The sequence below is a fragment of the Drosophila teissieri genome, chromosome X, assembly GCF_016746235.2.
Source record: "Drosophila teissieri strain GT53w chromosome X, Prin_Dtei_1.1, whole genome shotgun sequence".
In the NCBI taxonomy this organism is placed as follows: domain Eukaryota; kingdom Metazoa; phylum Arthropoda; class Insecta; order Diptera; family Drosophilidae; genus Drosophila; species Drosophila teissieri.
Genome location: NC_053034.1, coordinates 8,909,644 through 8,926,784, shown reverse-complemented (window position 1 = coordinate 8,926,784; position 17,141 = coordinate 8,909,644). Strand labels below are relative to the sequence as shown.

General features: G+C 40.3%; 2 protein-coding genes across 4 annotated transcripts in view; one reads left to right on the top strand and one right to left on the bottom strand.

Moving 5' to 3' along the window:
• Positions 1-17,141, bottom strand: part of LOC122623957 (low-density lipoprotein receptor-related protein 2) — a 142,760-nt gene that overhangs the window by 120,625 nt on the left and 4,994 nt on the right. The window lies entirely within an intron of this gene.
• Positions 670-15,575, top strand: LOC122624119 (ataxin-8-like). The gene is made up of 6 exons (XM_043803561.1): positions 670-736; positions 1,323-1,426; positions 6,548-6,592; positions 6,675-6,775; positions 7,792-7,854; positions 15,548-15,575. Exons 1-6 carry the CDS (start codon positions 670-672, stop codon positions 15,573-15,575), a joined length of 408 nt encoding a protein of 135 aa, XP_043659496.1.

The following is a 17,141-nucleotide window of genomic DNA, read 5'->3' as shown; positions in this document are numbered from 1 at the left end:
TAAGAGTACTTAAGTGGTCCATAGTATACTAGCGATTTTGGCGCCTGTCTGTTTCCGGGTGTTTTACTTTCTTTTCGGTTGTACAAACACCAAAAAATTCTTCGAATAGACTATGCATTTAACTTGCCTTTGAGCTCTGACAAACGAAAAGCGAAAAATTCGTAACAGAAATCGAAGATTTCCTCTGTTCTTTTTTTTCGCTTTCATTGGCGGGGGGCAGGGGGGATCAGGGGGGAGTTGGAGGTGGTGGAAAGCCTTTTGGGGCTTTTCGGCACGATTATCCCTTTTCTGTGCACTCAATTTGTTGGTGAAAATACTGGAGTGGGGTATCCCACTGAGGTGCTTATGCCCTTTGAACTTTTGCCCACCGACTGACTGACTGGCTGACTGAATGAATGAATGACTGACTGAATGAACGACTGACTCACTGACTGACTGACTCACTGACTGACTGACGGAATGAGTGAGTGAGTGAGTGAGTGAGTGACAGCACACCGCTGGTGTCTGGCATTAAATGGCTTTCCAGCCTTAAGCTATAGAGTTTCGCTTTTGTTTTCACACGGCATCGGTATCGAACCCTATGCTATGCTATATAAGCCCTCACATATATCCCACATATGTACATGTGATGTCTCGCCATAAATTAAAACCAAACGAATAATAGATCCGATGCCCTCGAGGGCCGAATGGAGAGAGTCCAACTCCGACTCCGATTCCGAGTTCGAGTTCGAGTCCAGTGAACCACATCGAAAACTGTAATTCGAGCCCCACTATCCACAATTCAAAATCCGAAGCCATTAATCACAATCAGCAATCGGTTAAAGGAGCCAAATCATGCCAAACAACGACCAGATTAGTGCCAATAATAATAATAATGGGAATAATAGCTCAACTGTCATTTAAAGATTTATCTAACCATCCAACTAAAAAAAAACTTACAAATAGCGGGTGTGGGTGGGATAGTTTTATTCCATTTTCCGTTCGCTCTTATTTTCCAAAAACTGAAGCGGAAATTTACGCACCAACTAGCATAATTAATGTCCAAATGGAATGGCAAAATGACAAAAAGATTTTCAGGGCCGGCGGAGTGGGGGATTTACAGTGAAAAAAATTAAACATTAAGAACAGCATATAAATTATTAGATCATATCAAAAATGTATTTATATAAAACTGGCAATAAATCTGATTCTGCAAGCTATGCTTTAACTTTTAGCCCTAAGCACCCCATATTTTCGCCAAGTGCAGCCCTATTTTGGCGCTAGACAAAGGTCAATTTCGACCTCTCCAATTTTCTATTTTCTATATTTTTTTTTTTTTAAAGGAAGTTGCATTCATGCGGGCCTCCAGAGTCGACGACGATGCGACGATAATGGAAAATTGAGGGAGCGACAGAGGGACGACGACGAACTGCATCCGGAAAAATTAGTGAGCGGAAAATGGGAAAAAAATCAGCAGCGCTCAAAGTGAAAGCCATTGCCATATACAAAGCCAAAGCCAAAACCAAAGCCGAAGCTGTAGCCAATAGATAGGCAGGCACACTGGAAGCCCAACTGCAGTGGAGAGTGATGGAATGAAATGGACTTGACTTGACTTGGAGTCGAGATGACTCGACTTGACTTTGACAGCCGGCGCCCAGCTGAAGTGTCGAATGTTGTTGTGCATTTTCCTGATTTTCACCAGATTTTTCCCCGAGCCCCATGTTGTTCTTGGGATTTGTGCAGAGGTGCGACACAGGCGACACACCCTACGAAAAAAAAAGAAATCCCAATGAAGATAGACAGTAGCCAAGGCGGAAATATGCTACACTGGAGTCTGCAAAAAAAAACAAAAAAAATCGAAAAAAAAAGTGGAAAAAAAAGAGGCAATGGAAAACCCAAGCCAAAATGGGGAGGAGCAGTTACAGTTCCAGCCAGCTGCGCCCAATTTCAATTTCAACTTCTGCGCCACTCTTCCCACTCGCTGGCAAAATAACAATTTTCAATAATAAAAATGTTGCAGAGAAGCGAATAAAAAAAACCAAAAAAATCACATCGGTAGCAAAGGGGATCCAACTGATTGAAGCGGGGGAATTTTCAAGGAGGAGAGCTGACGATCTAATGCCCAGCTGACCATGAATGGCATCTAAAGTCAAGTCAAACTCTAAACAACAAACAAAAAACAGAAAACTGAAAACAGAGAAGCTGAGCCAAAGAACTCAACTGAAGACGTGAGTTTATATCTGATTTATTGAAACTAGCAATACACAAATCAAAATATTAATACTAACTATCATAACTTTTCACTTAGCCCCATTATTGTATTTGTTTAAGTTTAGTAAGTAAGTTTGTAAGTAAGATAAACATTGCCACACGCATATATAATTTTAGAAATTTCTAACTATAATTGAATTTATAATTTTGAAAGCAACTTAAACGTTTATCTTGGAAACCATTAAATTGAATTTATAATTTTGTAAGAAACTCAAACGATTATCTGGGGAACCATTAAATTTGATCCTCCGATAATAATTATTAAATTACGTCTTATAAATCAAAAAACATTGCTATGCCAGCAAAATAAAACATCAGTTGTTAATGTGGGAAACTTCGAGTATGTTGTTCTGATAGCACTTAATGAATTGTCGGCCATAAATCACAATTGAAAGAGCCACTTTAGCGAAAGTATCTCACTGCATAGATCTTCAATAATTCATATGAAATGTTTCACTTAGCAGAGAAAATCTCAAATTTCCCAACAATCGACACATGTTCTGAAAATAATTTGAAAACTACAATTTGAAACCACATTTTAAGAGTCTAGAATCGAACTGCTTTTTCGCCCATTGTTTGCACGATTTTGTGCAATGGCAACATTGAACTTGAATGGCTTTTGTGTGGCCCGATATCGAATATATATATGTATGTATGTATGTATGTATGTGCATATAGACAACGCACATATAAAGGCTGAAATCTGGATTTTATGCTTTTACAACCGAATCCAATCAACATTTTTGTTGGCCAACACAATAACAGGGGTCAGAGTGGAAGGGGGAAATGGGAAAAAGAAAATCAAATCAAATCCATTAGAATGCCATGTAAACGATTTGAAAAATGCGTGCAAATGCAATTAGATTGTTGCACTTTTGTGCTGCCAATTGTTGTTATTCCTGCCAAACTAATGCGATTCGATGGTCGCACATTTTCGCAGCCCACTGCCACGCCCCCAAATAAATATGGGCTGGCCCATCATCCGCAAAACAATTAATCACGGCTTGGCCGCTACGCTCGGCACAAAACAAGTGAAGTGAAAAAAAAGACAGAGAAAAAAAGACAGTGAAAACAATTTGCCCTCCACATGTTTCATTGAAATATACACCCAGATGTTCAACCTCAGACTCAGCACAAATACAAATGTGTGTAAATTATTTCCACCCGATAGCGGTATACTCTGCACTCTGTACGCAGTTCGGTTATTCAATACCTTTGATTACACTTATGTAGACTTGGTATCGGTTTCTGGGAGTTAGTCATAAATATCTTAGAACGCAACGCCTGCTATCGCATTGCAGTGCAAGATTTCAGCAGAGCGTGCTAAATATATAATTTTTGTGCTGCTGAGCCAGCAATAAATAAATATATATAAATAAACATAAAATACAGTTTATCGATACAGTTTGGCAAAAAATTACAGCAGGCTGCATATTCAAACGCCTTCCATTATCTGGTTAGGGAAAATAAAAATAAAAATAACCTCACTTCAATGGCAGTGCGATTCGTGGGCCAAGAGCAAACATGAAATGGAGGCAATAAAAGCAATTTATTTAATCGTCACATGATCGCAGAACATTTTTGTTTGTTTACGCTTGCATTTGTATTTCTTGCCACTTTTTTTCGCATTTTAGTTAGGTTTTTTTTTTACGTCGATTCTACCTGTCGGCTTTGCATATTTACTTACTCATTCATCTCAATGCATTTACCATGTGTGTATATATGTATCGAAATAATGTACATATGTATATAAAGGAGAGGAGCATGCAATAAAAATCATCATTCGCAAATGACCAAAAACCGAAATAAACATGAACATATTGGTGTTAATTTTATAATTTCCAGTCACGTTCGCTTGTTTGCTTTGTCTTTTGCACATTGTGCGACTTCCAATGGCCCCAAAAAGTGGAGAAAACACGAGAAGAAGGGATGGAGAATGGGGGGTGGGGGTTGGGGGCTTGGGGAGTGGCTCATTTCCGATGGGAATTGATATAATTAGCCCCCAAGCTTAACCCATTTTGCCGGGCTCCCAAGGAAAGCAAAACGCATCAAAATCACGCGAGTCTTGGGAGAAATTATATGCCACTTTTGGGCAAATTTAAGAAGCTGCAAATCAAGAAATCTTATTAAAAACTACAAAACTTGGTTTTTATTTTTGATTAAATCAATTTAATGGCACATAACAAAATGCACTTTAATAAAATAAATATATATATTTTTTGCCCCTATATCGTGAGGGTCACAAATTCGAAAAAGGCTTAGCCTAAAAGTTAAACATTGAACTTTCCGACTTGAGTGCATGTCCCTAACAAATTTCAAATTACAATGCCTAAAGGGGGGCTTCCAATCTCCCCTTAACCCCACAATTTGCCACAATTTTTTGCGGGGCTACTTTGGGGCTCACACATGCAAACATGAGGATTTTCTGCGAAATGCAAAATGGGAAGCCGTAGAAAATGATTGCAGGCCAACTGCATCGATAATTATTTTAATAGATCACCCTCAAACGCTAACTGCTTTTGTTTCCATTTCGGTTTTCCTACTTGTTGCCCAGTTAGCCGGCCTTTTTTTCAGTTTTTTTTTTTATTTTTTTTTGGTTTTTCTTTAGTTTTTTTACTGTTTGCCCCTTGCGGGCTAATGCGAGGTTTCGGTTTACATACGCTGGCGCACTTCGTAATTTTCAACTATTTTCCATTTCCATTATTTTCCCTGGCCAAACACACACACACACACACACACACGCAGAGCTTAGAAAATCTGTGTAACCGCACAACAACCAAATAAATACAAAAAAAAAAAAGGAAAAAAATACACAAAGAGAAAAACCAACACAGTGCGAAGGAGACGGAGACGGAGAAGGCGAACGCGAAGACGACAAAAGGGTCATTCACATTGCGGTGTGCGTGGCCCCCCATTTCAGGCAGGGCCCCAAGGGGGGGTGGGGTTTTGGCCGGTTTGTGGGTAGTACCTAGTAGTAGGAGGGGGCTTTTTGGACAGGGGAATGGGGGGGTGTACAATGTACCACAGTAGCGGATATATCGGGCTGGCTTCAAAGCAACAGGCGAGACAAACAGCAACAATGCGGCCGAGTCAAGTATCTGTATCTGTATCTGTATCGGTAGTATCTGTATCTGTAGTATCCGTGTATCTGCAACTGTATCTGTGTCCACGTTTGTTTTCAACGATATCTTTTGAATACATTAGCGACTCTGGCGGAAAAAATACAGAGACAAATCGAAAGCAAACGGTGCTGAAAAATAGGTAACAACAAAAACACAAGCGACTATTTCTTCTTGTTTCTTTTCTTTTCTTTTCTTCTTTTTTTTTTTTGCGTTTAGTTGTTGTTTTTGTTCAAGCCAAACATGTGCAAAAAGATGTGATGTTCGATGGCCGGCATAAATAGCGAATTGTGTAATGAAAGCTCGTCAAGCAAATCACTTCAGATGCAGATTGCAGATACGCGCAAATGGTCCTACAAGACATGAGATACTCCAAGAGATTCCCAGTTGGAAAGTCTTTTTGTTATTTATAAATTATAAAGATTATAGGTTATAAAATAGAAAAGACAAGCAAAGTATCACATATGTGACCAATATGTATCTACACGCATAAGTGTAGTTTTATTTAATAGCCACACAATGAGCATAGTAATTTAATCCCCAGCTTCGTGTCTTCTTTATTCTTATTCCTTCCGTTTTTGCCTAGCTTTATTTATTTTCATTTTTTTTGGGAATTCGTAATTGTGCCCAGCGTATCTAAGTATCTGAGTATCTGAGTATCTGGGTATCTGCCGCCTGGCACTCATGTATCCGTGCGGTCGACGCTTTCTTTTTTCGGACAGTTTAATGAACACAGGAAACGGAAATCGTTTTGTAAGTGTGTCTGTGTGTGTGTTGCTGTCTGCCAAATGCGTTCGAAAGAGACAGCAAGTGCGAGAGGGAAAGAGTAAGAGCGATATGAGCAGTGGCCAAATGCAAACATTATGCATAATTCACGTCTCACAAAATTCAAACATATCTGTTTTATGCGAAAAGTTTTGTCAGTAATATCAGTAAAAAAGGAAAAAAATCAAGTATTTTCCGTTTGATTTTCCACATGCTGCGCTTTAGCTGTTCATTAATTAATTGCATTTGATTTTGTCGGCCCCAAAAGCATATGGAAAAAAAGTTTAAAACTATTTGAAACATTAAAAAAGTTTTGGGCTCGCCAGGCACTTTATTCTATATATTTTCATTCATTTTTTTTGCCAGACCGCGAGCGTTTACCACGCATACTAACTGACTATTAATGCGAGCAGCAGCAGCAGCAACAGCAGCAACAGCAGCAGAAGGAGCTGCAGCAAGTGGCCCGGCGGCAACACAAAAAGTTTCAACTCCATATGGAGCCCCAGTGGCAAGGAGAAAGAAGCAGCAACATCGCAGTAGCCGCAGCAGCAGCAGCAACAGCAACAGCAGCAACAGCAGCAGCAGCAACAGCAGCAGCAGCAACATCAGTGCAAACAGCAGCAGCAACAACAGCAGCAAAACGCAATTAGCAGCAGTAACAACGCCAGCAACACTTACAACAGCAACAGGCAGCAGCAACAGCATTTGCAACAGCATCTGCAACAGCAACAACATATGCAACAGCATCTGCAACAGCAACAGCATTTGCAACAGCATCTGCAACAGCAGCAACATGACTGGCAACAGCAACATATGTGCACAAGAGCAACATCAACAGCTTGAGATGAAAGCGGCAAGAGCAATCCAATTTATAAAATCGTAAAACTATGCCCAACAAGTGGAAAATAAAGGAAATCCTGCAGTTATAAAGTTCGTAAAACTATAAAAGAAAGGGGGAAAACTTGTTGGAATCTGAAGAGGCTGTTTTTGTGTTTTTTTTTTATTTTTGTTGTTGTACAGGTGCCACTCGAAATCAAATTAGGAAATAAATGTGAAAAGAAATGTTGCAAAAACAAACAAAAAAAATCTAATATTTTCTTGATGCCCTATTTTAGTTACCTTAATTGCGTTGAGGAAAAAAAAACAACATTTGCAGAAACAAAGAAAGAGCGGCAATATGATGAAAACCAAAGCAAAACCGAAACGCAAACCGGCAACCAAAAAAACGGAGCCAAATTTAAAATGTTTGCCTTCGGGCCATAAACAAGAAACAATTGTTTTTTAGCAAATGAAGAGAGAGAGAGAGTTAAAAATAAAGGGGAATAGACCACTTAAAAAATTACATTTACGTTATCCTTTGAAAATTGTTTAAATAAACTAAATAAATGGTAACTGATGCAAATATATTTCCAACTTGCTAATGGATATACGAGTATAGTTAATAATATAATAATAATATTCATACAAATATATTCTTTTGGAAAAGCTTATTTTTATCAGATTTTTGTTTAGCTTTTTGTTACATTTTCTCTCAGTGTCGTGGCTCGCTGCTAACTCCTCTATCTTCTTCCCTTTCTTCACTTTTTGTTGTTGCTATAATTTAGCTACCTACGTTTGTTGTTGATGAGGATGCTGCCAGCAACAACAACACTGCAACACAAACGCCGCAACAACAGCAGCAACAACAACAGCAGCAGCAACAGCAGCAGCAACAACAACAATAGCATTATAAACAACAAGAAGACGAAGGGAGAGTTACGTTGACGGGCTCCCAAGCCCATTAAAACTGAACGTAAACCAAAAAATTAGGTTGCCACCAGACACACACACACACACACACTGGGATGCTCAAACACACACACACACTGGGATGCTCTGAAACACACACACAGATAACCTGAAACACACACTCAGATACGCAAACACACACATGGCAAACTTTGAGTCACTTGAAAATGTTTGGATGCCAGACGAAGGAGAGCGGCCACCGAACAATAACGGTAGATCGGGGCAGCAGGATGAGGATGGGAATGGGGAGGAGAAGGAGGAGGAGAAAGAGGAGGAGGAGGAGGAGGAGAAAGAGGAGGAGGAGGAGCAGGAGGAGTTGTGGGTGCAAGTAGCTAGGGATACTACAGCAGGCAGCAAAGTACAAGGTTCGAGTACGGGACCCGCACCTTTTTGGCCATAGCTCTCGCATAGCCAAAAATAATGAGCATACAAAATTTATGAAACACATGCACACCACCACCACCACCACCATAAGCAGCACCACCGAGGAAAGTTGAAATATGACAAGAGTTACGACGAATGCGAATGCAGGGCAAACAATGGGGCACAGATATACATATATAATATTATAATAATCTTGAACAAATAAGAATAATAATAAGTATTTATAAGAGTATTGGTGCTAGCAATCATTTAAGTATTTATAAGAGTATTGGTACCAGCAACCATTTCAGTAAACACTTTTTTGTAATAATAACACTTGGGAGGAGAGTTGTGCATCTTCAAGCTGCCCATTTCGCGCAGTGCATCTGTGAGGCATCGCACATGGCCTGGCATTTGAAGCGTTTCTAGTTTTCGGTTTCGGCCAGATACAATTGCAGATGCAGCAGCAGCAGCAACAGCAGCAGCAGCAGAGGAAGATGCTACCCGTAATAAGGATGATGACTGCCATGATGATGGTAGAGAGCCCCCTAGTTTAGCCTCCCCCCCCCCCCCCCTTCCACTCCATCCCGCCGCCTGTCCGTCACTGTCCAAACTGCAAACGCGTATTCATAATGAGACTCCAATCTGACGGTTGTTATACCCTCATCCCCCTCCCCCTCCCCCCCGTGAAAAGCCGACACTGCGCCCATGTACGAGTATGTGAGGCATACAATGCTCAGATAAATTGCTAGAAGTAGCTACTAATTTGCAGTTAGTCGTTTCGCAGCAACAACAGAGACAAAATAGCACAAAACGGAGTGCTTGTTGTAGTTGCTGGGTGCAAAAACCCAGCAGAAGACGAAGGAAAAGCGGCAGAGAAAATGATGTTTTCCAGGGCGTTTCGGGGGGTTAGGGGGCATTCGGAGGGGGGTTTTTTTTCGTTCTGAAGAGAGAACAATAAAGTAGAGTTTTCAGGCATTGCATGGCCAGCATTTGCTGATCCATGCCGTGCGCTTTGACTGCATCTAATGACACTAATAAAGTTGCCCACTGATGATAATCTGTCTCTGGCACTCCACTCTGGTCACCGCCTCCTCCTGCTCCTCCTCCCCATCCCCACCAGGATCTCCAGGAGCGACTCCAAGAACAGTGGCAGTGGCAGTGGCAGAGGCAGTGGCGGTTGAGGAGGCAAAAACAGCAGGATATGACCATAAAAGATATCCAAGCAACGGGCGAAATAAGCTCGCATAATACACAAGATTCGCGAGCAAATAGAATTATCCATTTAGCGCGACTGCGTGATGCCCTTCATATAAATCAACTTTCACATGCCAGTTATTTATTTTAAAATAATAATTTATAAATCAATAAATAATAAGACAGCAGGAGGGATAATGGCATTTTATTAAGCTAAAATTCAAAATGAGCACAGCAATCGATGGAATCGTACTAATCGCACTTACTCCCAGGGAACCCTTCAATAAATCCCGCATAATACTCAAGAGAACTCAAAACCTGCAAATTGATTGATCCCCAGATATGCAAAAATAAGCTCTACCTAGCACTCTACAAATAACTGGGGGGTTTGGGGGGGTTAAAAGAAAAGTTGGGGATACAACAAAGTTAAGCTGCTTGCAGCACTCAATTCGAAGCAGCTTTTTGCCCCATTTCAAGTCGGGCCAATAAATCTGCACACCTTATCGCAGGTGACTCCGTTGTCTGCCACACCCGATCAAATATATACTTTTATATATACATATATATACTTATATATATATATATATATATATAGAGAGAGTGGGGTTCGTCGTCTTTCAGTTTTGTTTGGCTGAATTTTCGGGGGGTTGGCGCAGAACGATTTCAAGGTGCACTGACTGTAACAAATATCTTCATTTAACTTCCTTCTTGGGTTTTATTTTTTTTTTTTTTTGTTATTTTGGTAGGTTTCTCTTTTGGAGGGGAACCATCTGGAGTCCTGGAGGTCCTGCAGCTGCTCGAGGTCCTGGGCCAGCCACCGTTATTTACATTTTATGGCACACAAATTTTTTAGCTCAACGGCCAACTGAAGCTGATGGCTAATTTAAGTTTGCTTTATTCTCTGGCCCCGGCTTTCTTGTTTAGGCAAATATTTATGATCGACTTTTATTTGGCACTCGGGGCAAGGTCGCTTCTCGTTTTCAGTTTTCAGTTTTCAGTTTGCTGCTTACAGGCTTCCAGTTACCAGTTACCAGCCACCAGTTACCAGTTACCAGCTAGCAGTTTGCTGCTTTTGAGCTTCTTCGCTTTCTGGCTTTTGACATTTTTGTTGGATTTTTCGGGGGGTTTTTCGCCCCAGCAAGTTTGCCAAAGTTCATTGTGGTTAGTTGGCTCTTCGCTCCACGCCTCCATGTTGTTGCACACACACAAATTTGTTGCCATTGTTGCTGCACTCGGGTATCAGCCACAGTTGTGATTATGTCTATAAGTTTGCCCAGTACTATTTGGAGTACCCATCAGCGGCAGAAAATGCTGGGTATTCTCTGCTCTAAACGGTCAAAAAACTAATGAGTTCTAAGTTCGCTTTAGGTCAAATGTTTATGCTAAATGCAAATTTTGGCATAGAATTCTTGTATATTCTAGTATACAATGTAGTTATTTATGAAATTATCTTATGACAAATACTTTGAAAACAATGCAAATATCTGTTGGTTTTGCCATGGTAAATATTTGCACAAAATCATAAACTTTCAATTTTCATTTAATCACGTTCAGACATTTTAATCTGAGAACGTGCCACTTGCTCGAATAGAACTTGCAAAACGAATTATGTCCAAGTAGCAGGTAAATAATATTCGATTATTTTCATCCATCATATATATATATATATATATATATATGTACATATATTATTATTTTTAATGGCAAGGGCATTGCAGGGAGCTGAAAAGCATTGCGAACGGTGAAACTTTTAGTTGACCAACTTTTTTGGTGCCACTCTGTTTTGGCATGTTACTTTCTGCTTTTTGGTACTTTTAATTTGTGTGTAAACCGATGCAAACCAATATTTGAACTTTACCCATGGCTCTCAGCCGAAAGCCGAACAAAAAAGCAAAACTGAACCATACCGAACCGAAGCGAACCCCGAACCGAACCCAAATGTCAGCTCATTCATTAACTTGCGCAAAGGTTTGCAAGTCTCGTCTTCCCTGCTCGAGACCATTATTCCATCGGACAGTAATTCAAATCCAAATGGCAAGCCACCATAGTTCAGATTGTATCCCTCACCCTCATTTCCCCCAAACCCCCTTCCGTCCCCCTTCCGAAAACACGTACATGTTGTACTATATAACGTGGCGTCCGACCGGAAAATATATTCGATTACAAGCCCCACAAAGTTTGTGACATCGAAAATGTGCTAACAAGGCAAGGGGTTCTAATTAAAAACGGTGGATAGCTGGTGGAAGTTGCATCGATAGATCCGATAACAGCTGGCAATGCAACTGTGGCTTTGGCGATTTAAAAAAGTTTCGATTGCACAAACTTTCGTTGGAAATTTGGCTTAAATAAACACTAATGCAAGAGTTGCAGGCAGATTCCAAATTGAACTCGTTTGTTGAAAGATATGTACATATTGGCTATACAATTGTCAATTGGTTTTTGTTTTCATTTAGTTAGTTATTAACTAACCATTTTCATTGAGTTCAAGTTAACCAACGTAACTATCAGTTGATTGACAGATTCCATTAACCCACAAACAATGCCATTGAGCTATTGAAAAACTAATGATAGCCCATTGGTATTGAAACCAATCTGGCCAATAAGACTGTAGATCTAAGCCGAGTTTATTGATTGATTAAGTTGCCTTGCAAAACTGCTACTGAAAACTGCTACTCTCAGCCACCAAAACGCATTAGTCATCTTTTGAAAACTCACAGCCGCTGATAATGATATCATTATTGACTTTGCTAGCAACAAAAAATAAAAAAAAATAGAAAACAATACAATCTATTGATTTCTGGGAAGATCTCGACTTTGACACATCAAAGACTCACAATTTCTTTGTGGGATAGCAACGAAAAAAAAATAATAATAATTATACCCGAATTATCATTTCCATTAGAAGTATTTGGCCCAACTTCGCGGGCCGCCAACAATTAAAGCCACGGCGAAATGAAATAAAATTAGCATAAGCCATTCACATGACTGGGCTCGAAACCGCTTGTCTTTTCTTTTTTTTTGTGTAAACTTTTTTTCGTATTTTTTTGCTGGGGAATAAGAAATAAGAATAACAACAAGCGTCAAAGCCACGTATCCACTACAGATGCTCAACAACTTTAGCAACATTTCAAGATTTCTAATTTTTATTTGCCTCGCCGCAGTTGTTGCTGTTGTTTCTAATTAAGTTTGCCGTAGTGCTTGGATTTTTTCTCTCAACTTTTTATATCTGTTTTTTTTTCTACTGTTTTTTTCTACTTTTTTTTTCTGTTCCGAAGCCTCGAGACCTGTTTTTATGGAACCTGGGCGCCCCGCCGCAAAATGACCAAATGGAGGGCAGAGAGGGAAAAACTGGAATAATTCTGGGCTCGGGGGAATTTCTACTTAAGCATCTATATCTATATTTCTATACATACATAAAGGTATACACGAGTATAGGCGGTTCGATTGTATCAACATTATTTACAAATTGTGGCTTTAAATAATTAGCAAATAAATTATCGGCATGGAGCAGGGTATTCCACGAAAACAATCTGACGGATACTTCACGTGAGTATCTGATCATCATCACGCCGAGTGCAGTTGTTAATTAATAAAAAAAAAAAACTTAATTATCCGCCGCCCCTTGAGAAGTTATATTATTCAAACGGAACTGGCTTTTAGCAGAAAATAAATTATCATTGACTGGGGTCACACGAATTGCTCGTTCAAATGGTTGAACATTTAGTAACTATGTTCATTTAATTTTTATTAAATCCCACTAAGCTTTGTCAATAATATTTATTTATTATTTAAAATAAATGTTTGGCCAGCATTCTCGTCTGATTTATAGCCTTTATTCCGGCATTTCAGGGTCAACAGTAATAAGTCGAGAGAATATCACAATAAATACAGACATTTGAGCATAAATCAAAATTTCGGTTGCAAAATAAAATGTTGCCCAAGTTCGAGGTCAGCAGATTGAAGGCAAATAACTCGTACCTTTCAATTATGAATGTTTCAAATTAATCTTCGTAATCTTTTGGGTACGTCCTCGTAATTATTTTTCACTACGAAACCAAACCAAACAAAACAAAAGGGGGCTTTCACGAAAATTATCTCCGGTATCAGTTTCAGTCTCCGTCTGCTTGAAAATGTCGCTCACGTTTCGGCAATTTGTTTTCAAATTTCTCTTGCTTATTTATTTTCCCAAAAAAAAAAAAAAATAAAATAAAACCCCAAACCGAGTGGAACTCTCCTGTTCCTTGGAAAAACAAACAAGAGCTCTGTTTAATTTCGGTGCGACCAAACACTTGGGCTTATGATCTCATCGAATTCAAGGCCTAAGCACAAACCGCAAGATAAATAAATATAAAAATAAGACACGAAACATATCGCCGATAATTGCAAAACACCGAAATCAGCACGTTCGCGTAAACTGAAATTTTAAGCGATATGTGCTGTGCCGTTGATTAACCGATGCAAATCAGCCACGGAAGCGGAAAGCGGCCCAAAACTTGATTAGCATTTTTGGGGGGGGGGGGGGGGGGGGGAGGGGCTGCCAAATCAACGCAGATTTGCAGCTGCGACAGGGCTGCAATTGTAACTGCAATTAAAATGCAATTGTTCAAGAGCGATTTGACGCACCCGTACTAAACAAAAAATTCCCCAGCCCAATCGAGTTTGTATCGGCTTTGAATCGCTGCATTTCTATGCCCAATGAAGGTTTAAATTCTTCTTTTTTTTTTAGATCTGTAATACACTGGAAAGAAAAGCAAAAGCGCATTTAGGAATCATAATGAAAGTCATATTATTATGAGCAACTCTCTCTTAAGCAATTACACAGTATCCATTACCCCGCTTATAATGTCAATATCTAAATCGAATTAAATCGAATCAAATAATTGAGCCATTTAATCAAAGTATTATCGTACTGCCAAGCCAATTATTGATCGGATTTCTCTAGGTGCATTTAGCCAATGCAAACAGGACTACGAAACAAAAAAAAAAACACAGACTTTCATGCAGATTACCTGCGCCTGCCCACCTGTCAATGGCATTTGCATATGGATTTGGGACTTGTGAGCGGCAGCCCCTCAATCGGCAACCCCCCCCCCCAATGCCCCCTCACCATCCTCCAGAAACACCCCGATATCCTACGGTTATCCCGAATAGTTCCACATATGTTGGTTGGCATTGCAATTTGTCAACATGACAAATACCAAAAAACTGCAGTCGAGTTGAGTTCCGGACGGACAAAAGGACAGGTGCCATGGCATGGGGCAGAGTGCGGTGAAGTGGGGTGGAGTGTGGGGGGGATCCAAAAGAGACAGGCAGGCATCAAGTAGCGGCATCGTCTGATTGGCGAACGTTTGCTAAATGTATGCATGAAAAATGCATTAGAGCCGCCGCCCCAGAAACAGAAGAGCAGCACCAAAATGCGAGGGATCACGGGGTCGGGAGTCGGGAGTCGGACGAAATCCGTGTATTGAGGGTATCCGGCTCGTAGGACCAAATACAGCAAGTAGCTAGCTTGCAGTGCAACTTCACTTCACAAAGCTACCCATTACTTACAGAATTGTATTTAGAATTCAAAAGCTTTGCACAAGCTTTACAACACATGTTGCAAATGCCACACACATTCATCAACCCTCCTTGCATTTCGAAAATATGTACTTCAATACTAAAATATGAAATGACATTATTTAATTGAGTTGCCAAACAATTGAATCCTACCAATATGCCACTATCACTTTCTACAGGGTAATAGCCGAGTTTATGGTGCACAGACGACATACTAATGATGACATGCCACACGGAACAACAAGAGGAGACGACGATGATGATGCTCCTGGTGATGGTGCTGCAGCTCCTGCTGCTTCTTCCACTGCAGCAGCATTTCAATTGCCATCAGGGTTAGGAAATGCATTAGAATCGAGCAGGCTGAGAAGGCTGAGCCTCCTTCGAAGCTCGAAGGCTGCAGGTACTTCCCGGCAGCTTTTCCGGCTTTCCCCGAAAAGGGGCACCATGTGAAGTGAGCGAGAAACAATTGAGTAAGTAGGTCTGTTATGGAGACCCATCTCATATACATATGTACATATATACATATGTATGTAGAATGGGGAAGGCAGAGAATGTGCTGACTGGTTACGAAGGTATCTTTGTGCAGGTCTTCCGGAACATAGTAATTATCCATTGTGTCAAATTAATTGCATCCCCCTGATCATTAATAATATTCCAAAAATGTTGCTCTTCACCACACCAAATGTTTCTTGGTTTAATTTTATACATCTCCTTTCAAAGTTGGCTCGTTGAATATTATGGCCACGTCCACGGCCACGTCCCTTGTTAAAAAGTCGTTCGGTTCTCCTTCATCTTTCTCTTAATCTCTTCCACCTCCCACACACACACATCTCCGCTTCAGATCTGAATTTTCCAGAGACTCCGAAAAGTTCTAAGTTAAATTTAGCCAGGCATTCATCAGTCTCCAGCCTCCCTGCACTGAGAAAAAATATTTTGGCAGCAGCACCTCATTGATTCCCATTTGTTATGCACCAAACTAAATTTGAACTATAGAAATAAACTACGGATTGTAGATTTATATATGTTAAACATGCATTTTAGTTCAAGAATTTGTCAGTTACCTACTTTTTGGCGCTGTGTATCCCCGCCGACGTATCTTTTGTGCTTTGTTTGGGTTTTTGTGATAAGCGGGACCCGCTGAGCTTCGTAAACTGCCGCAAATTTAAACGAGATAAATGCTGCCTAATTGCACACAGAAATGAAACTAAATACGGCGGGCGGTGGGTGGTGGGTTGTGGGTGGGTGGTGGTAGGAATTTTCTGGCCGAAAATCGCCGTGTGGGTGGCGAGTTTTCAAGCGGGTGGGGCATCAAATTATAAACGAAAGTTCTCAAACAATTTAATCAGCGGCAGCAAACAACAAAAACATTTCACACACACACACATACACGCACAGTGCGAGCGAGAGGGAAGATATCAAAGGAGGACAGCAAGATGCTGGCTCCCCCCTCTCACGCCTCCCCCTCCACCCCAAAAAAATGTTGTAAGATCTGGTTCTAAATGCATTGCCATCAGAAAGGGACGGCGAAACAAGCAAAGGCAATGATACAGAACGAAGGGGGGGTAATGAAGGGGGGAAATCAGTAAGTTCCTGGCGGCGTCAAAGGGTCGGAAAAGCCGGAGGGGGTGGGCCAAAGTGAAAAGCGCAGAAAATGCAGTGCAACAACAAGCTAGTTGATGAGCGTAAGGGGAATCCCACTAAAGTTACGAAAAGAACACAACTCAGCAAGAAGACAAACCACAAATTAGCGGGAGTCTTTGAGCAGCGACCTAAGGATACCTTTATATAAAATGTTTAATATTTCAAAGGATTTAAAGGAGGCGTATATTCACAAACATACCACTAATGAATGTTAAAAAACTTCTGGTGTTTTAAAAGCCTTATATATTGGTGTACAAAAAGATGTACTCATTAGTATTCACGTTCTTTTTTAAGCCTTGTCCAGTGGCATATGGAAAATTGGAGTTGTATAGCTAAAAAAAAAAGAGTTCTTCTCAAAAAGCACAGTGCTTATATATTCGGTGGCTCTGGAAAATGCCGCATACCAAAACTGTCTGATGGAAGACGTACAGAGACCGAGTTACAGATGGTACCAGAAAG

Coding starts and splice junctions, on each gene's coding strand:
- LOC122624119 (XM_043803561.1), top strand. CDS start 670: ATGCCCTCGAGGGCCGAATGGAGAGAGTCCAACTCCGACTCCGATTCC. Junction 737..1,322: donor CGAGTTCGAGTTCGAGTCCA/GTGAACCACATC, acceptor TTTTTTTTAAAG/GAAGTTGCATTCATGCGGGC. Junction 6,593..6,674: donor AGCAGAAGGAGCTGCAGCAA/GTGGCCCGGCGG, acceptor ACATCGCAGTAG/CCGCAGCAGCAGCAGCAACA.